This window comes from Dipodomys spectabilis, unplaced genomic scaffold (genome assembly GCF_019054845.1).
Source record: "Dipodomys spectabilis isolate Male_0828 unplaced genomic scaffold, ASM1905484v1 ptg000130l, whole genome shotgun sequence".
Lineage (NCBI taxonomy): Eukaryota > Metazoa > Chordata > Mammalia > Rodentia > Heteromyidae > Dipodomys > Dipodomys spectabilis.
In genome coordinates, this window is record NW_024870807.1 from 174631 (window position 1) to 195816 (window position 21186).

The following is a 21186-nucleotide window of genomic DNA, read 5'->3' on the forward strand; positions in this document are numbered from 1 at the left end:
GCTTGATCTCTTGGCCTACATGCTGTGCTGTCCCTTACTCCCTTTGCTCAAAGCTAGCAATCTACCACTTTAAGCCACAGCCTACTTCAGATTTTCTGCTGGATAGTTGAACTAAGAATCTCATGGACTTTGCTGCAGTCTGGCTTTGAACAGCTATCCTCAGGTCTCCTGAGCAGCAAGGATTACAGGCATGAGCCAACAGCGCGCGTGCGTGCGTGTGTGTGTGTGTGTGTGTGTGTGTGTGTGTGTGTGTGTGTGTGTCTGATTCAGCTCCTTAGATTTTCTTTCTAAAGGTTTGTTCCTAAACATTATCAGTTTAAAAACAAATGGTGGTCTGGTGTTCCTGCTGCTGATTTGTTGGTGGTGGTCTTTTTATGGTTTTGGGGATGGGAACTAGAACCTCATCTATGCCTGCATATTCTGCAAGCACGTTCTCTCTGGGCTGTATCTCTAAGGCCAACAATTGTTACTTACTAACCAAAATCTTATGTACCTTTGACATATTTAAGAATTACTGCATTAGCTAAAATAAAGCATCCTTTGAAAACTAGCTTGCTTTTCCAATATAGCAGATTAATTTATTAATACGTATTTTTACATGTCTGCTTATCCATTAACAAAAATTGCATTTGGGAAAATTAGGGTAAATTTTGTTTGAAGTGGATAGGGAATTTGAGTGAGTTTTCTGTGTCATATGGAAGGGTATGAGTTGAAATGGAAATGCCAGGAACAAAATGAAGGATTTTAATGTTGGACCAGAAATCAGTTTTATTACTTTGACATTTTTCATGATCTTGACAGCCAGATTAGATTATAAAAAGCCATTTTCATGAAGAAGAAATTATTTCAGTAATACTGAATACAAAATAGTTGTTTTTTTTTCCAATGGAATGAATAAATAGAATGAAGGTGACACCAATAATTGAATTTGTTTGTTAAAAATCTCTGGAGGTGTGGCTCAAGTGATAGAGCACTTACAGGTGAGCGGAAGAGGAGAGGGAGATAGTAAGTTCCCAATGTGGGAAATACTGAAGAGTTAGATTCTTCCTCCTTTTCTTTTCTTTTCCTCCCTTCTCTCCCCCCCTCCCTCTCTTTTTCTTTCCTTCTCTCTCTCTTTCTTTCTTTCTTGCTTTCTCTCCCCCTCTTTCTTTCTTTTTCTCTTTCTCTTCTTTTCTTTTCTTAATTTTGGTTGTAGGACTTGAACTCAGGGCCTGGGTGTTTCTCTGAGCTTTTTTGTTTAAGGCTAATACCTCTTTTTCCAGTTTTCTGGTGGTTAAGATAAGAGAGAAGAATGTCGTAGACTTTGTTGTTCCACTAACTTTGAACTACAATCCAGAGATCTCAGTTCTCCTGAGTAGCTAGGATTATAGGCATCTACCAGCATCTGGCTTGGAGTGTTAGACTCTAAAATACTAAAATTTATTTCAAGTTCAAGGCCTACAATAGAATTTTCTTAGGACTTGCTTTATTGTTTGATGGTGTAATGGGATGTCACATGGTTTGATGATTTGTAACATTTAAATTAGGGTTCTATGTTGTTAGTTAATATTTACTTCTCCCTGTTATAGATCATTTTAGTAATATCAGTATAATGCTTTTAGTGTTTAATGTATTCTCATAGTTATTTAAGTTTAAACAGTTACAATCCTTTATGATTACTTTTTTGTTTTGTATTTTTCATAATTCTTTTATTTGTTACAGGAATAATAATAGTTCCTATTAAAAGCTCAGAAAGTGTTCTACCACTGAGATACTTGGCCTCACTCTCTACTATAGTCTTTGCAACATCCACAAAAGAAGGAAAAATAACATTGGTTAATATTACCTTATTAGCTTTTTCCCCTCAAAGCTGGTGCTTTACCACTTAAGCCACAGCTCTACTTCCAGCATTTTGATGACTTATTGGAAATAAGATTCTGACATACTTTCTTCTCCAGGCTAGCTTTGAATCACAGTCCTCTGATCTCAGCCTCCTAAGGAGCTAGGATTACAGACATGCATGAGTTATCTGTGGCCAGTATGTGTGTTATCTTCTTTAAGCAAAAGTAACATACATGTCTTTAGAGAGACAGTTCTATCTGTATTAAAGTCTAAGGGAATAATAAGGAATTATCAGAAATCATTAGTTTATTAATAAAGCTGACTTTATGTTTATAATTCTTCAAAAGGATAGACGTTTTGAAATAATGTCTGTTTCAAAAATGGTAAATACTTTATTTCTTGGTGTATCAAGTAAAACAGTTATAAATTTTTGGTTTCAATTTATATATATATATATATATATTTTTGTCGGCGGTGGGGCTTGAACTCTGGGCCTGGGCGCTGTCCCTCAGCTCTTCAGCTCAAGGCGAGCGCTCTACCACTTGAGCTACAGCGCCACTTCGGCTTTCTGGTGGTTAATTGGAGATAGGAGTCTCACGGTCTCTCCTGCCTGGGCTGGCTTTGAACTGCAATCCTCAGATCTCAGCCTCCTGAGTAGCTAGGATTACAGGCGTGAGCCACCAGCGCCCGGCTCAATTTATATATTTATTCTCTTACTAGTCTTTAAGTTCAATAACTAAAAATATTTTAATTATCTTGAAAATTGTACAAAGGAGTTTCAATTGAACACGTAATTTATGAATACAGTATATATTGATCACTGTAACCACTTCCATCATTCTTCACCTGATCCATACCAATCCCACCCTCAAGTTGCAGATAAAATGCTTTATTGATTTTACTGCTTACAGCTCAGTTGTAAACCTCAATGAAAATAGTAAGTATTTTTCTGCAGAGAGTGGACATACATGTTCCTTAGTAGGAATTTATGTTAAGATTTATTCTTCCATTTTGAAGAATTAGGAATTAGATCTTCATATTAGACTAGTAAAGTTTATTACAAAACCAGGTGTAATTCTTTTTTTTTTTTTTTTTTTTCTTTTTTTTTTTGGTTTGTCATGAGGCCTGAACTCTGGGCCTGGGTGCTGTCCCTCAGCACTTCAGCTCAAGGCTAGTGCTCTACCACTTGAGCCACAGCACCACTTCTTACTTTTTCTGCTTATGTAGTGCTAAGGAATCAAACCCAGGGCCTCATGCATGCAAGGCAAGCACTCTACTGCTAACCTATCTTCCCGAAGTGTAATTCTTTTGAACTTAACATTATTAGTTAGAAGATATACTATTAATTTTATGTGTCCCCTAATAAAAGAAAAAAAACTGTTGCCAGTTAAAACTATGGCATGTTAAAGTCTAGCCTGGTTAGACAAAATAACATATTACTCAATGAGTCTTGATTACAGAAATTTTAGTATATGAAAAAGTATTTTTTTAAGAATTAACATAAAAAGAAAAATCCAGAGGTGGTGCTGTGGTAGATGGCTAGCCTTGAGCACAGAGAGGCTCAAGGACAGAGCCCGGGGCTGGAAAGGTGGCTCAGTGGTAGAGTGCTTGCCTTGCATGCATGAGGCCCTGGGTTCGATTCCTCAGCACCACATAAGCAGAAAAAGCTGGAAGTGGTGCTGTGGCTCAAGTGGTAGAGCACTAGCCTTGAGCTGAAGAGCTGAGGGACAGTGCCCAGGCCCAGAGTTCAGGCACCATGACTGGCAAAAAGAAAGGACAGAGCCCTAGGCTCTGAATTCAAGCCCCAGGACTGGGGATTGGCGGGGGGGGGGGGGGGGGGGGATTAAAATTAACCTGTGACAAATACATTGACTGATCAGTACTCAACTATTTGGGTCTTTACTGATGATTCATATTAAATAACTTATTGACTTCAATCTTCTGGGAGCAAATGGTGTCTTACTTTAAATAGTAAATAAAAATAGTAAGTTGTCCAAAGTTTCCTTAGACATTTATAGATTAGTATTTCAACTATAATTAAAAGTCCTTTTTAAAACTTGCTTGCTTTTCCAGGATGAGTTTAACCTGGTACCTGTGGTTTTTCTTTTTTCCCAATTCAGGAATTGATCTCAAGGTCTTGAACCTCAGGGTCTTCTAGCTGTCACTTGGCTTCTTTGCTCACAGCTGGCACTCTACCACAGGAGCCATGCTCTTCAGCTTGGCATTTTACTAATTTGCCAATGAGTCTCTTGAACTTTTCTAATTCAGCTGGTTTTGAACCTTTATCCTTCAGGTCAGCCTCCTGAACTATATAGGCACCTGGCTTAAGCTGGTATCTTGAGTCATTTTACTGAGTAAAATGCTTTTATTAAAAGGAAAAGGTTGCAAGGACTGGTGATGCAATGCATACCTGTAATCAATCCCAGCCCTCCAAAGGTAGAAGAAGGAGGATCCTAAGTCTAAGTCTAGTTGGAGCTGCTTAGGGACACTTGGATTTCAAAACCAAAACAAACAAACAAAAAAGACATTAAAAAATCCAGTATGTATTTCTGATTTCTCTGGAAAATTTTCACTTTTTTTCAATTGTTATTATAAAGATGTACAGAGTGGTTACAGTTAACTAAGTGAGGTAAAGAGTACATTTCTTCTTAGACAATGTCATTTTATGCTTCACTTTCCCCCTCCCATCCCTGCCTACAAGTTTCATAGTTCATTTCCACATGGTGTCTACTGAGTACTATGACTGCATTTGTATTTTTTATCAATTTTAAAGTTTGTTTGTTTGTTTGTTTGTTTTTGTTAGGCTGTTCTTAAACTTGAAATTCTCCTGCCTCAGCCTCTCAAGTGCTGTGATTGCAGGTCAAGGCCCAGTGTAAATTGCTTATATTAATTACAATAAATGGACTAATTGAGTAAGATTCATTGTCCAATTATTGCAGTCAGAAAATCAACAGGGGGCAATTACTGATTGACAGTGTTGTATGCAGCTTGTTACACAGAATGTACTAATAAAGAGTGGGCAGGTTTTAGATGAATGCATAAATTGCACGTACAAATCAAATATGGATATGTCAAGTATAAACACTGGGATTTTCTAGTCTATACTTACTAAAGGAATTAACATTTCAAATTCATACCTTAGTTTCAAATTCTTCTTTTCTGACAGAAACAAAGTTTTTTGTTTTGTTTTTTCTTGCTTTAAAAATATTGCTACAGGGTTGGGAAGGTGGCTTAGTGGTAGCGTGCTTGCCTTGCATGCATGAGACCCTGGGTTTGATTCCTCAGCATCACATAAGCAGAAAAAGTAGGAAGTGGCGCTGTGGCTCAAGTGGTAGAGCACTAGCCTTGAGCTGAAGAGTTGAGGGACAGCACCCAGGCCCAGAGTTCAGGCCCCACAACTGACAAAAATAAATAAATACATAAAATAAAATATTGCTACAATTGGCTAACATTGATAATGTATGCTGAGATCAGTGTCTAGAGTTTCTCTTAGAATCAACTGAGATAACTTAATATAGGCAAAAGTCATTTGAAAGTTTAACTGTTCTACAAATACGGAATAGTTTTACATTATATTGAATATTCCTAGAATTTTCTGCAGAATCTAATTATTTTTGATCCAGTAGCTCCCAAACCTGTTCAAGCACCAAAAAAGCTTTTAAAAACCTTAGCTGAGACTGAGGCAGGAAGATCAAAAATTGAAGGCTACCCTGGGCTATACAGGGACACAATATTTCAAGCCAAAATCTTTTTAAAGGGGCTGGGAAAATAAATCATTGATGTAGAGTGCTTACCTACCATGTGTGATCAATCCCAATATGTTAGGATCCACTTAGTATATTATAATCCTAGGGTTGGGACTTAGAAATCTAGTAGGTTTGTTTTTGTTTTGCTTTGTTTCTTTTTCTTTGTATGTTTGGTTTTTCTTATTTTGAAATAATTTCTGACTTACAAAGATAGGTCAGAGTTTCCTTAGGCTTTCGTCTCTGTTTCCTCAAATGCTGACGTTTTTATGTAACCATAGCATCATTATCAAAACCAGGAAATAAATATTTATGCAGCCCTATTAACTAATCCCTAGGCCTCATGCACATTGTCAGTCTCACCCTAAACCTCTTTTTAAATATAAGGTCTCATTTGTATGGTCCACATTTGTCTGAAGATCCTCCTTAAGGTCTCAGCCTTTTGTGTACTGCGAGTGCAGATATATGCCCCCAAACTGGCTCTTCCTTTTTTAGTCAGAGTCAAATTCAGTACTTCACATTTCATTTTGTTGCATCTCTCCTTCACCTCTACTTTGGGGATAGTTCCTTGCCTTTGTCTTTATTATGTGTGTATTTCATTCAGTGTTTTGCTGGCTAATTGTTAAGTAACCCAAACTGGCCTCAAACTCAGGATTATTATAGACTAATTTTCACTTTTGTATAAGTATGACAATTACTTTGTTGATTGTTTCTCCTTTAGACTTTATAGGATGATTATTCATGAGGATTTATTTGTCTGTCTATCTATCTATCTATCTATCTATCTATCTATCTATCTATCTATCTATCTATCTATCTATCTATCTATCATTGGTCCTGGGGCATAAAGTCAGGGCCTACACATTGTCCCTGAGCTGTTCTGTTCAAGGCCAGTGCTTTTGCCACTTGAGCTACAGTTCTACCTCTGCCATTTTGCTGGCTAATTGGAGTTAAGGCTGGCTTTGAACTTTGATCCTTAGATATGAGCCATCTGAGTAGCTAGGGTTATAGGCATGAGCCACTGTCACAGTGCTAGGAATCTGTATTGTTAAACTGACAGACTTGGGGCTGGTGATAGATGGTGCAGTGATAGAGTGCTTGCCTGCCATGCTTAAGCAACTGGGTTAGGTCCCCAACATCAGAACAAAAATGTCTATTAAATAGGCAGTTTTTTAATGAAGCCTGTCCCATACTGATCTGATACCAACATAATTGTTCCCCTAAAGTAGTATTACCTAGATACCATGTTAGAACTTACAGTAATTTGATATACTTTTACAGTTTCCAATAAAGTTCATGTAAGTACCCCTGGTTTAAAAATAAACAAAATACTTGCCTGGCAATTGTGAGGCCCTGAATTCAATCCTTTACTGCAATAAAAAAGAAGGATTGGAGGGAAGGGGGAAAGTAAGAAGGAAACAAAAAGAATGAATGATATCAAGGAACAGAAATCCAACTTTTTAAATGGAATATACTTTTTGGACTTAAAAAGGTTTAGCAGGATATGGTTAATATCCAAAATAATGCTTTCAAATACTTAGTATATAGGTATAGAGGAAGTATAAGTGGGAGACTTACTATTGCTTACTATTGCTATCTCCAGCAATAAAAAAAATAATTACATATAGTTGTAAAACATTTTACATTTTTTGTTGATTGGTAAAATATTATTAGTTTATGAAATAAGATATTATTCTAGGCCTATGGAGCAATACTGGAAGAAAAATGGCACTTGTGGAAAATAAGATAAAAATTACTTTTTTCTTTTTAAGTGAAATTTTCAAGTAATAAAATTTTTTGATGGATGCAATTTATACTTTTAGCTTCTTCATTCTTGGTAGGCTGGCTCTATACCACTTGAGCCACACACCCCAGTCTGTGGTTCTTTTTGAGATGCAATCTAGTGAACTTTTCTGCTTCAGGTGACTTTGTACCTCGTGGGTAGTAGGAGTATAGACATGAGCCATTACCACTACCCAGATCTTGGAATGTGTGTGTGTCTTACGGGTTGAACTCAGGGCCTGGGTACTGGCTCTGAACTTTTTTGCTCAAAGGTAGCACTCTACTACTTGAACTATATTTCCTTTTCTAGTTTTTTAGTGGTTATTTGGAGATGAGTCTCCTGGACTTTCCTGTCCAGGCTGTCTTTGAACTGCAATCCTCAGGTATCAGCCTCCTGAGTAGCTAGATTACAGGCATGAGCCATGAGTGGCTGGCCCCTGGGCAACATTTTTCTTCTAGATTGTTACTATTAAGGAGTTGTACAGAGGGGTTACAATTTGATAAGTCAGGTTTTAAGTACAATGTTTCTTGGGCAGTATCCAAGAAATGTCCCCTTTCTTTACTTTCCCTCATTTTCTTCCTCCCGTCCCTACTCACAAGTTACATCATTCATGTTTTTACATAGTGTATATTGAATATAACGACTACATTTGCTCACCTTTATTCTTGTGACCCCTTCCACTGTACCATATACCCCTCCACAAAAAACCCCAAACAACAGGTTTCCATTTCCTGGAGTTTGTTTTGATAAATAATATTTAGATATTTAGAGAAGGTAGTCCTTTGAATTCCTTCCCTTAGTATACCTAGTTTAAGAGGTAAATGTTTGTATGTAAATGTGTAAGACCTTGTATACATTTTTATATCTAGTTGTACTTTTGATCTTGCTGGGAAATATTTTTATCTAACCTAATTCTACTGACAAATAGACTGAAACTTTTAAATACTTATTTTAAATACTTATTAATTGATATGTTTTTCTAGGGACTATAGATAATATTATAATAATATTATTTTATTTTACCAGCTCATTCTTGAGACTCTTCCTCTTACATTATTGTAAAGGAATGGCTGACTACTTCATAGTCATTTATGAATAATTCTTTCAGTATACCAAGCATAGAGAAAATTCTTTTTTTGCGGGGGCATGATGTGGAGGAGATAAATTGTCGTGCTTGAACTCAGGGCCTCCGTGCTGCCTTGAGCTTTTTTGCTCAATGCCAATGCTCTACCTTTGAGCCACAGAGCCACTTCTGGTTTTCTGGGAGTTAATTGGATATACAAGTCTTAGGGACTTTACTGGCTAGGCTGGCTTCAAACCATGATCCTCAGTAGCTAGGATTACATGCGTGATCCACCAGTACCTAGCGAAAATACCTTTTAAAGCAGTATGTTAAAGGACACTATCATAGAGTTTGATTCACAAATCATAGGGAATTTTTTCTTAGGCAGTAAAACTCTCCCTTTATCAGTATCATTCCCATCTACAAACTAGTGTACAGTACTTATTAAGGATGGGGGTAGATAACATGGGAAAGAGTATCAAACTTATTAACAACCATGCCATTGAAAAATCTCCTGCACAGATGCCTTAGATTGCATGGGATAATCATGATCATAAGGGTTATCCTTAGGAAAAGGTGACTTCCAGAACAAGGAAGATCAAGATAGCTGTCTAGAAAACTTACGTCACACACTTGTCTGTTCTATGACATAAGTGCTTCTCTGAATTTATTAGCAGATTGTTGCTTTCTTAGGCTTATAGAAAGTGAGGAATTGGACTTGGAGGCATTTTAAGATTGTGTTACCAGTAAGAGATACATGCGCTTATGTCTAATAGACAGTTGCTTATAAAATTCTAAAAATAATTTACTAGCTGGATGCTGGTCGCTCATACCTATAATCCTAGCTACTCAGGAGGCTGAAATATGAAGGTTTAAGTTCAGAGGCATCCTAAATAGAAAAAATCGAGTGACTCTTACCTTCAATTAACCAGTAAAAATAGATGGATTGGAAGTATGGTTCAAATGGTAGAATGCCAGCTGTGAGTAGAAAAAGCCAAATGAATGGATAAAGTCCTGTGTTGAAGCCACAATACCAGCGCATGCTCTCCCTCCCTCCCTCTTTCCCTCCCTCCCTCTCTCCCTTCTTTCCTCCCTCTCCCTCTCTCCTTCTCTCCCTCTTTTTCCCTCTCTCCAGTTCCACTAGTCATTTTGCAATAATGGGGTATATTGTACAACGTCCAGTCTGGAGTATACTAAGCATGTGTGCTGCAAGTAGTTTACCTCTCCCACTTTGTTAGATGATTTTCACATTGTGTTAATATTTTAGTGTGTACTTAGTATAAAGTTAAAGAGTATAGGTCATTCATTCAACATGGCCTATTGACATTTTGATCAGGAAACTCAGTGAATTTGAGATGTGTAAGGATGCTGCTGCTATTTACCTTTTTTTTTTTTTTTTGGTCGGTGATGGGCCTTGAACTCTGGGTCTAGGCACTGTCTCTCAGCTCTTCAGCTCAAGGCTAGTGTTCTACCACTTGAGCCACAGTGCCACTTCTAGTTTTCTGAGTGGTTTATTGGAGATAAGAGTCTCACAGAAGCCAGGTGCCCATGGTTTATGCCTGTAATCCTAGCTACTCAGGAGGCTTAGATCTGAGAATCATGGTTCAAAACCAGCCCAGGCAGAAAAGTCTGTGAGACTCTTATCTCCAATAAACCACTAGAAAACTGGTAGTGGTGCTGTGGCTCAAACGGTAGAGCACTTGTCTTGAGCTGAAGAGCTGAGGGACAGTGCCTAGACCCAGAGTTCAAGGCCCATGACCGACCAAAAAAAAAAAAAGAGTCTCACAGGCTTTGAACGACGATCCTCAGATCTCAGCCTCCTAAGTAGCTAGGATTATGGGCGTGAGCCACCAGCACCTTATAACTTTTTTTTAAGTGATTGATTTTAAGTAAGTGCATTTAATGCTAATATGTAAATGATAGTAGAGGGAGTATACAAAATAAAAGCAATGATAAAATAATGGTGCCATAGCAAGTATACAAATCAATAACAGTTGTTTCTTATCAGCATCAAATACTGTGTTCCATATAAAGCCACATGTGTACACCATTGCTACAAAAGACATTTAACAGTATATGACTCTAAGACCATTTAAGATGTCTACTAGGCAATATGTTTATTTCAAGTCCTCTATAATCTTAAAACACTGTCATTGACAAAATCATTGTTATATTGGACACTTTGCTGTTACTGAATATAGGAAAGGGTCTGAAGGTAGAATTTGGAGAAATATTGAAACCTAAGGGATTAGCAGAAAAGAATTTTCAGAGATTAATTTTACCAAAAATCAAAGTTTACAGAGTGGAAATTTGACTGTTGTGTCACAGCGCAAACAGTACAGAGGAAAGATGGTAATTTAGTAATATGTTTGAAAATAAGAGTTTAATGTTTTCCACTGGATTTGGCATTGTAAAGGGCATTTGTGGCTCTAAACTTACGAGTTCAGGCTTTAGCGTGAGATATATTAGATATCTATCATTTAATATTAAATCTAATGATATATTTAATATTTTTCATTAAATATCTTACTTTTTGGGCCTTTGAATGAGTTATTTAACATCTCAAAGTTTAGCTTGCTCTCCTTATAAAATAATAGTATTTGTCTCTCAAAGTTGTTTGCACATAAAGTGAAAGGTAGCATATCAAGTCGGCAGAAAAGTTCATTCATAGCCAACACTGAACAGATGGAAGCTATGAATCTGAAATGTATTTCCAAGGGTTCAGATTACAGTGCATTGACTTTGGAAAGGTATAGCTAAGGAAGAGGAAGGATGACATGGTATCTACAGCAGATATGCTCTCAAAAGAGACTTTTATTTTAGGAAGGAAACTACAGTAAGGAAAATGAACAAGGATGGAAATAAGCATTAACATGGTGCAAAGAGTGTAATGTGACTGGCTCCTTCATTTTGTTTCATTAGACTCTTTTTAAGGTTTTCTGATTTCCTTCTTCTAGCATAGGGTATGTACTCCTCTTTATTCCTTTTTCACATATTCAAAACTGTGCAAATACCAAGTAAGAATTCACATTATCTTGTTGATCATGGCAATAGAAGAATAACTTAGGAGAACATTTTTCTACAACTTCCATCCCCCTTTGAAATCTAGTCATCTAGTAATTGGCAAAGTCTTACCAGTTTTGCTTCTACAATAAAATACCTCTCTTCACTTTTCATCCACAGTGCCTTAGCCTTAGATCATACTCTTCATCCCTCATCTGAATTGTCATTTGCCTTCTCACAAGAAGAAGTAAGATGTTAAGTAATTAAGAAGTAGAAGGAGCCAGGTGCAGCTGGCCTCTCATCTATAATCCTAGCTAACCGGGAGTGTGAGATCTGAGGATTGCTGTTTGAAGCCAGCTGGGGTAGGAAAGTCGGTGAGACAATAAACTACAAAAAAAAGCAAAAAGCCCTGAAGTGGAACTATAGTTTGGGTGTTAGAGCAATAACCTTGAGCAAAAGAAACTCTGAGTTCAAACCTCAGGACTGGCAAGGAAAAAAAAAATCCTTCATTTAAAATCTGAGTTATTTTTTTTATTGGTTAGCAGTTATGTCAGTTGAAACTTTTCCCTTAAAAAAGTACATTTGACCTTAATGTAATAGGATTAGACTTCCTTCCTATGAACTATTGGTTTGTATTCAATTATAGTTCATGAGCTGGATGTAGGTTGTTCATGTCTGTAATCTTAGCTACTCAGGAGCTGAGATCTGAGCATCAGTGTTTGGATCTAGTCCAGGCAGACAAACCCACATCCAAGAGGCTCTTAGCTCCAGTTAACCAGTAAAAAAGAACTAGAACTAGAGTCATGACTTGTGGCTCAAGTGTATAGTGTTAGCCATGAGAAAAAATTTTGAGTAAGAACATGAGGCCATCAGTTCACGACCCAGTACTGGCACACACACAAATAATATTAGAGTCTGTGTTTTGAAAAATGTCAGTAAATTTCAGGATAATTATCATTTTCACTTAGGCATAGAAGTAATACAAAATGAAAGAAAATTTATGCCAGTCTTTGACCAAATGAAAAAAAAAGTAATGATTATTCTTTTCCATTTGAAATAGCAAACTCATTATTTCATTGGGTAAGAAACAAAAAAGAAAGACTGAGTCTTCAGATGAAATATCTGATGCAGAGCAGATGCCACAACACACATTGAAAGACCAAGACTCTCAAGTAAGTATTACGTTTTTTTTTTGTGAACCAAAACAAAACTATTTAGCTAGGCATAATGTTTTCTTTTGAATGTTTACACTGTAGTTTAGTAGTAAGCATAAAGTTTATTGTATAGCAGAGCTTACAAGACAGTATTAGCATGGTATGTTCCTAGTAGTTTTACCATAGAATATTAGATGTGGGAGGAAACGTGTATGCTGTACTTGCCCCTTATTTTTCAGGTAATAAAACTGAAACCTTGAGAGGTTAAGTAACAATACAGAGTCCTTGATGGATTTTAACCTAGAAAAGTACCTAATGATATTATCCTACACTTGTGGAGTGCTTTTAAATAAATTTAATTATAAAGATACTGATTTTTAAAAATCATAGAAATGACAAAACAAATGGATTGAATCATTCCTAGAGACAGTTCTTTTGGTCTGCTTCTGTTGATGTAGGAGACTGCTGATATTAAAAATCCCCTAACATAGACATAAATCTTATACAGTTTGCCTTTTAAAATAGTTGGATATTAAAAATAACCTGTAAAGTTAAATTTTTTTTATCTATTTAGTGAAGGTCATAATAACTCAGGCCACCCTCTGCTTTCTAATATTTTTAAATACTACTGTAGGCCATAGGGGTGGTGGCAGTTGTTGAAATATGGGGCCAGGAAGCCCCTGAATAGCCTTTCTTCTTCCTTATGCAGCTTCTTATCCAATTGGAGAGTAGTGGCTCAAGGCTCCTGGGCTGCTGCAAGAGTTGAGGTAAGGGCAGTGACTGAAGCTCCTAATATTATATGGCCTGGCTTTTTTGTCATATGTTATCCTTGACTTAGGCAAACTTCATTTAACAGTTTGAGAAACTTTAGTTTGATTTTTGCAAGACTAATGCAGGCCATTTTTATATTATGCAATTATCAGACAATGAAATGGGAGTATAGGCCAACAACTTGTACATTTCTTCCATATTTTCAGTATGATATTAGGTTCCTTTGACACATCTGTTCCTTTAATAAAACAAGGCTATATTTTCTAGTAATTACAAACCTACAACAATATAACTGTGTCATAATAAAATGATGGTAAAGATCCTTGTAGCTTTCTGAAACAATGGACTTAAAACTCTTGAAAATAACAGCTTTAGAATAAGGGACAAATTAGAATTTTGAATATGGTATATTCTTTTACTTTGACTTTAATTGTTTTGAGTAATTAGACTATATTGGAGACCAACTTTCTTTAAATGCCTCTGTGGCAGATTATAGTAAAATTATTGTAGGGAACAGCAAAGTATTAGTCATTAAAAAGCATAATTCTTACTTCTTTATGCTGAGAGCTATTAGCTAATCGGTTGAAGCCTTTCAAACTCAAAAACATAGAAATAAACTGAGAGTCCACTTGTCACTTTTTTGGGGTTTTTTGTTTTTTGTTTTGGCCTATCCTGGGGCTTGAACTCAGGGCCTGGGCGCTACTATGAGCCTCTTTATGCTCAAGGCTAGCACTCCACCACTTGAGCCACAGTGCCACTATCAGCTTTTTCTGAGTAGTTTATTGGAGATAAGAGCCTCACAGACCTTCCTGCTTGGCCTGGCTTTGAACTGAGATCCTCAGATCTCAGACTCCTGAATAGCTAAGATTACAGGCATGAGCCACCAACACTTGACATTACTATTTTTAAATTATATTTTCTAAAACAATATGAAGAAAAAACTTAAGAATAAATGGTCATTACTCAAGTATAGGAGGACATCAGATTTTCTTTTTTTTTTGTCTTTCATGGGGCTTGAACCCTGGACCTGGACACTGTCCCTGAGCTCTTCAGCTCAGGATAGTGCTCTACCACTTTGAGCCACAGCACCACTTACAGTTTTTCTGGAGATAAAAGTCTCACAGACTTTCCTTCTCAGACTGGCTTTGAACTGCAATCCTCAGATTTCAACTTCCTGAGTAGCTAGGATTACAGCCATGAGCCACCATCACCGAGCATTCAGATCTTATTTACTTACATTTTTATTTTGTGATGGGGCTTGAATTCAGTGCTCTTACTTATATTTTTTTGCACAAGGTTGGCGTTCTGCCTCATAAGCCACAACTCTACTTCATTTTTTTGCTGGTTAATGGAGAAAAGAGTCTCATTGACTTTTCTACCTGGGCTGGCTTGAAATTTTGATCCTCAGATCTTAGCTTCTTGAGTAGTTTGGATTACAGGTGAGAGCTATCAGTGCCTGGCTCTTGTTTTATATTTTTAACCTAGTAGAGATGTTGTTTGAGATAATTTGTGAGAATGATATTTATTTGGCTTTGCCTACTGTGTTACTACATATTCAAGTGGAATATAATTAGTTAACTAAAGTCTTGTAACCAATGGACTTATAAATTAATCAATTAGGCTACTTAATATTAATTATCCTTAATAAGATAAGAAAGCAGTTTATAGTGAGTGGCAATTGTTATCTGAACATTAACTTTCATAAGTCTGAAGGATTTTTAACACAATTTTTTAAAGACCATGTGAGTTATTTCAAAGTATCAGTGGGTGCCTTAGTGATCAGAAAGGAAACTAAAATACAGCTTACCACACATAATGAAATCTTCTAAAACTGGGGTGAATTATTCTCAAACATCATTAGTTAGAAAGTATACATAATAAGACATTGGTAATATATAATATTGTTATAATAACAAATGCCATAGTTTATTATTATTTTAAACTATGCTTGAATATCTACATCATCCTGTAATAGAGTTTTAAATTTTTTTTAGCCTGGATCCATTTGATTCCCTTCTCATCATAAGTATTTAATGTTTTTTTTTTGAACCACATATTAGTTACTTGTAGTCTTTTTATTATAACTTATATTATATCATAATATATAATTATATAACTATAAATCCTATATATGTTTGTATTAACAAATTTATTTTGGTGTTTGAATATTTAAATATATTTATGGCCAACAGATGATCACTCACCAATAGATAGATAGATAGATAGATAGATAGATAGATAGATAGATAGATAGATAGATAGATAGATAGATAATAGAGGTGCTGGAAGTGCAACTCCATGGTAGAGTACTTACTTTGCATGCCAGTAACCTACCTTGCTACCTCTGACCCACAACTCCACCACTCCATTTTTCCCCTTCCTCTTCCTCCCATGCATACTAAAAGGATATAACTAAAAAGTAAACTACTTCAGAGGCAAATGTTGTCTGCTGCATTTGGCTGACCACATATTCCCTTTCTTTTTCCCACCATTGCACTTCTCATAAGAGACAGGGGCAAAAGTATCTTACAAAGGCCACTACACCTTACTCACTAGATATAAATAACAGTGTTCCCTTATACTACTGCAGAGACAAAACCAATTTTATTATGGCTGTGGAAGTAATGAAAGACCCCACAGAGAAACATTGTCAGAAATCCAAAGGAAAACATATGCTGTTTCCCTTTATGGGAGTATCATGGGATTTATTCAACATATGGAAGAAAATGGAATAGAAAATGGAAGAAGAAATGGATTTACAAAATATTGAGCAAGAGTAGTCGACTAAGATGCTTTAACCCAATGAAATTTTACAGAAGTACTAAAAAAAAAAAAACCTGATAAACCTAAGTCATTAGGGCTTTGCAAGTCAACTGGAGCTTTTGATTTTTTTGTGAGAATATAAAACAATATGTAACTTTCCTTTTAAAAATTCTTGAAATACTTTAAAAATAAACTAGATATTTAGGGAGGTAAGTAAAGCCATATATGTTCTACATGTAATAGTTTTTTTATTAGAGTAATAATTAGTTTTATTAGAGTAATATTTTCTTATAAGAAAGCTCATAAAATTAGTGAAAATTGAAGAAAATTAATCTCTTAAATTTAGTTATGTGGTAGATTTAATAATCATTTTAAAACACTAGTCTTTTTATTGTACCTTAAACAAACTTTCAAATATCTTGCCAAATGTTCTTTCATTTCTTAGGGCTTATGATCCCAATTAATTATTCTACCAGTAGTCATCTGATTATACTTTTTTCAGTTGGAAATACATAAATAAAATATATTTTACTCAAGCTGTTAAATGGTTTCTTTTTTAAATCACTAGATCATTTATTCATAAGCTTCTAAAGAACAATAACATTGATATTTTAAATATTTTATATTTGTAATTGCAGGAAAAACCTTAGGAATTAAACTTGTGGCCATGGGCAAATGACAATTTTCTTTAATTTAAAAGAAAACCAAGCAAAGATGAGTGTTAAATTTTGAAAATGTAATGACCATCAAGGTTAGGAATAATCTTTGTTATTTAGATTTTTAAATGAATTATATAAATCTGATCCTTGTTTTTTATTACAGAAAAGAAGGTCTAATCGACAAATTAAAAGAAAAAAGTATGCAGAAGATACAGAAGGAAAACAATCTGAAGAAGAGGTTAAAGGTGCTATGAAAATAAAAAAGAATTCAGCTCCTTTACCTGGTGAACAGCCTTTACAATTATTTGTGGTAAGACATATCCAGGATTATAGTTACAAACACTTAAACCAATATAAATTTTTGTTGTTTTGTTTTTGCCTTTTTCTTTTTCTTTTCTTTTCTTTTTGGTCGGTCATGGGGCTTGAACTCTGGGCTTGGGCGCTATCCCTGCGCTCTTTAGTTCAAGGCAAGCGCTCTACCACTTGAGCCACAGCACCACTTCTGGTTTTTGGGTGATTAATTGGAGATAAGAGTCTCACAGACTTTTCTCCCCAGGCTGGTTTTGAACTGTGATCCTCAGATCTCAGCCTCCTGAGTAGCTAGGATTATAGGCGTGAGCCACTGGCACCCGGCTTGCCTTTTTCTTTTTGTTGTTTTGTTTTGTATTGTCAAGATGATGCACAGAGGGGTTACAAGTTACATAAATTTTTAAATATAGTAAATATACAAGTTATATAAATTTTTAAAGTATCTTAAAGGATACTTTTCCTGTTTGTCTTGATTTCCTCATCCCGTTTTTCACCTTTTTTTTTTTTTTGGGCCAGTCCTGGGGCTTGAATTCAAGGTCTGTGCATTGTCCTTGAGCCTGTCTGTGCTGAAGGCTAGCACTCTACCACTTAAGCCACAGAGCTACTTCCTGCCTTTTCTGTTTATGTAGTACTAAGGAATTGAACCCAGGGCAAGCATTCTACCACTAAACCATAGTCCTAGTCCTCACCAATTTTTTTTAAACTCCTAAAAATATATTTCTGAAACTCTTCTAAATTGTCCATCCATTGCACTATATTTTTAAATTATAAATCTAGTCATACTATTAGTCTAATGGAAAAACTGTCCTGCATCTCCACTATTAATACAGTGTGTGTGTGTGTTTATGTGTGTGTGTCAGTCCTGTGTGTGTGTGTGTGTGTGTGTGTCCTGTGGCTTCAACTTGGCCTAGACACTGTTGCTGAGCTTTTTTGCTTAAGACTCGCAGTCTTAAGTACCACTTTAATCACAGGTCTTTATGGTGGCTAAATGGACATAAGAATCTCACAGACTGTTCTTGGGCTGACTTGGAACTGAGTTTCTAAAATAGCCTTTTGAGTAGCTAGGATTATAGATGTGAGCCACCAGTACCCAACTATTAATGCAATTTTTAAGCAAGTGTGTTAAGAATACCCTTTGTATTTTCTGAGTCCAGGGCTGGGAAGGTGGCTCAGTGGTAGAGCGCTTGCCTTGCATGCCTGAGGCCCTGGGTTCGATTTCTCAGCACCACATAAGCAAAACAGAAAAAAGCCGGAAGTGGCGCTGTGGCTCAAGTGGTAGAGGGCTAGCCTTGAGCTGAAGAGCTGAGGGACAGTGCCCAGGCCCAGAGTTCAGGCCCCACGACCAGACCCAAAAAGAAAAAATTAAAATAAATAAATAAATTTTCTGAGTCCCATCTCCTGCCATTTCTCTGAAAGTATTCAGTCTTTTGCATCATGAAAATAGTTGCTGTGTGCTATATTTTTTTACTTGTATGCCTTTTAAAATGTATTTTTCTATAATTCTTTTAGTTTTTTCCTGTCTACATTTTGAGCTAAGCACTCATTCATTAGCTGAAATCTTAGGAAGTACTTATTCTATCTATGTTTGAGTATTCTACTTTGTACAGTGATGATAATAGTAGAGGCAATAATGGAAGTGGTAATGGATTAAATTAGTTAATATAGTGCTTATACTAATACGAAGTACATTAAAAGACAGAATGTGTCAAGTATAGTGATGATGGTAACAAAAATGACACATTTTTTCCATTTTAAAAATATTCCTAATCTTTAGTGTAGTGCTCAGCACATGTGCTAAATTAATTTTATTTAGTTTATTCATAAACAGAGTAGTAACTATTTCAGAATGTGTTCTATCATACATTTTTCCCCCTTTTCTAGGAGAATCCAAGTGAAGAAGATGCTGCAATTGTAGATAAAATACTATCTTCTAGAATTGTAAAAAAGGAAGTAAGTAATGGTACCTTATACTTTATACTTTATTTTTTGTGTCATGTTTGAGATAATAATTACTAATTTTATATTCCTAGATATCACCTGGAGTGACGATTGATACAGAAGAATATTTTGTGAAATATAAAAACTAGTAAGTAATTCAGTTAAAAAATTAAAGGATGATGTTCAGTTAAAAATAAGTTAATATATTTAATATGTAAACATGTAAGTTAAAATTAATTTTCATTTTAGAAGTTTATTTCTAACAATCATAATTTCTAAAATAGTTAAAAGGTACAAAGACTTGATTTGACCAGTGGTTTTAATGGTTTTTAACAGAAACTGTCAAAATGAAGGAAATCTTTATAAAAATACCCTTTTAGAAATAATAGACATTACTCGTTGCATTTGCATTTTGAATGTTAGATTTTATTCATCCTTTTTTGTTAGAGTATTTTATCAGCTGTATACAATGTGATGATTTAACTTTTGAATCTGCATTTCCTTCTTGGACATAGGTAAATTTACATGAGTTGCTACTTATAAGGAAATTACTTATATTTTAATACGTTTTCTAGTTTTACTATGTAATTTGGTGTATGTTTTTATATATAATTACCTTGTATTTGAAGTAAGTTAGCTTTCTGAATATGACAAAATCATCATGATGTTAAAACAAAACTTAAATTGTATTTTGCCCTTATGCTTTTGGTCTATTCATCATTCTGCTTCTCTATTGCAAATTGTAGACTTTCAGAGTACAATATTCTTAGGATACAGCTATCATAGTCTATATTTTAAAAATTTACATGAAATCTCCTGAAATTAAATGATTTATTGGACTACCTATTTCTAAAGGTGAAAGTATATTCTGAATGTTATAATAATTAATGTACATCTTATGAAACATCATTTTCTGTATTCTAATATGTAACTTTCATAAAAATTTTAGCTCCTATCTTCACTGTGAATGGGCCACAGAACAGCAGCTGTTGAAAGATAAAAGGATTCAGCAGAAAATCAAACGATTCAAATTGAGACAAGCACAAAGAGCACATTTTTTTGCAGATGTAAGAATGTGGACTTCTGTGTGTTGGACTCAGAATGCTTGTAGTATTATTTATCTAATTTAATGTAACTTTCTTAGATTTCAAGGCTGATATTTGAAAATAACTGCTATTTGCATATAGTTTTTCACCTCCTAGTATTAGCCTGGAAACTAGCTGAGACAAGGCCACGAATAAGTCATAATAATACATAATGCTTTTGTTTTTAAATTAGCATGTTTTAATACTGATCTTAAAGGCACAATTTCTGAGCTAGATATTCAAAATATAGGAAATAGCAAATAAATGAAAAAATGATTTTCATTATATATGAAATATATTCCATATTTTTCATCAACGTTTAGAACGTGCATGTATAGGACATCATTGAAAAATATTTATTTGCCTTTCTCTGATACAGCCTTTATTAAGGCAGTTTTGGTGGTTTGTTGTTGTTGTTGTGTTAGTTATGGGGTTTGAAATCTGGGCCCAGGTGCTGTTCCTGAGCTCTTCTGCTCAAGGCAAGTGCTCTACCACTTGAGCCACAGCTCCATTTCCAGTTTTCTGGTGGTTAATTTCCTGCCCGAGCTGGCTCTGAACCACGATCCTCAAATCTCAGCCTCCTGAGTAACTAGGTAATCCTAGTCATGAGCCTCTGGCTTTTTTTTTTTGCCAGTCCTGGGGCTTGCACTCAGGGCCTGGGCACTATAACTGAGCTTCTTTTGCTTAAGGCTAGCACCTTATCACTTGAGCCACAGTGCCCCTTCTGGCCTTTTCTGTTTATGTGGTACTGAGTAATTGAACACAGTGCTTCATGCGTGCTAGGCAAACATTCTACCTATAAGCCACATTACCAGCCCCTCCCCCTCCCCTTTTTTGTGTGTGTGTGCTCATCCTGGAGCTTGAAATTAGGGCCCAGGCATTGTCCCTGATCTTTTGCTTAAAATTAGTGCTCTTCCACTTGAGTCAAAGCTCTATTTCAGGATTTTACTGGTCAATTTGAGTCTTAAAGACCTTTCTGCCTGGACTGGCTTTGAATTTTGCTCCTCAGTTCTCAACCTTTTGACTAGCTAGGATTATAGGCGTGAGCCACTGGTACTTTCCCCCATGTAAATTTTTCAGTTGAAAACTTTTAA

At 35.6% G+C, this 21186-nt stretch overlaps 1 protein-coding gene across 7 annotated transcripts in view; it reads left to right on the plus strand.

Annotated features, from left to right (window-relative positions):
• Positions 1–21186, plus strand: part of Chd9 (chromodomain helicase DNA binding protein 9) — a 150690-nt gene that overhangs the window by 44569 nt on the left and 84935 nt on the right. For all 7 annotated transcript variants that reach the window (XM_042689983.1, XM_042689985.1, XM_042689984.1 and 4 more), the window contains 5 exons: positions 12474–12585; positions 16924–17070; positions 18951–19019; positions 19100–19155; positions 19957–20074. In XM_042689983.1, the coding sequence (XP_042545917.1) occupies positions 12474–12585; positions 16924–17070; positions 18951–19019; positions 19100–19155; positions 19957–20074 (502 nt within the window). The remainder of the gene's footprint in view (positions 1–12473; positions 12586–16923; positions 17071–18950; positions 19020–19099; positions 19156–19956; positions 20075–21186) is intronic.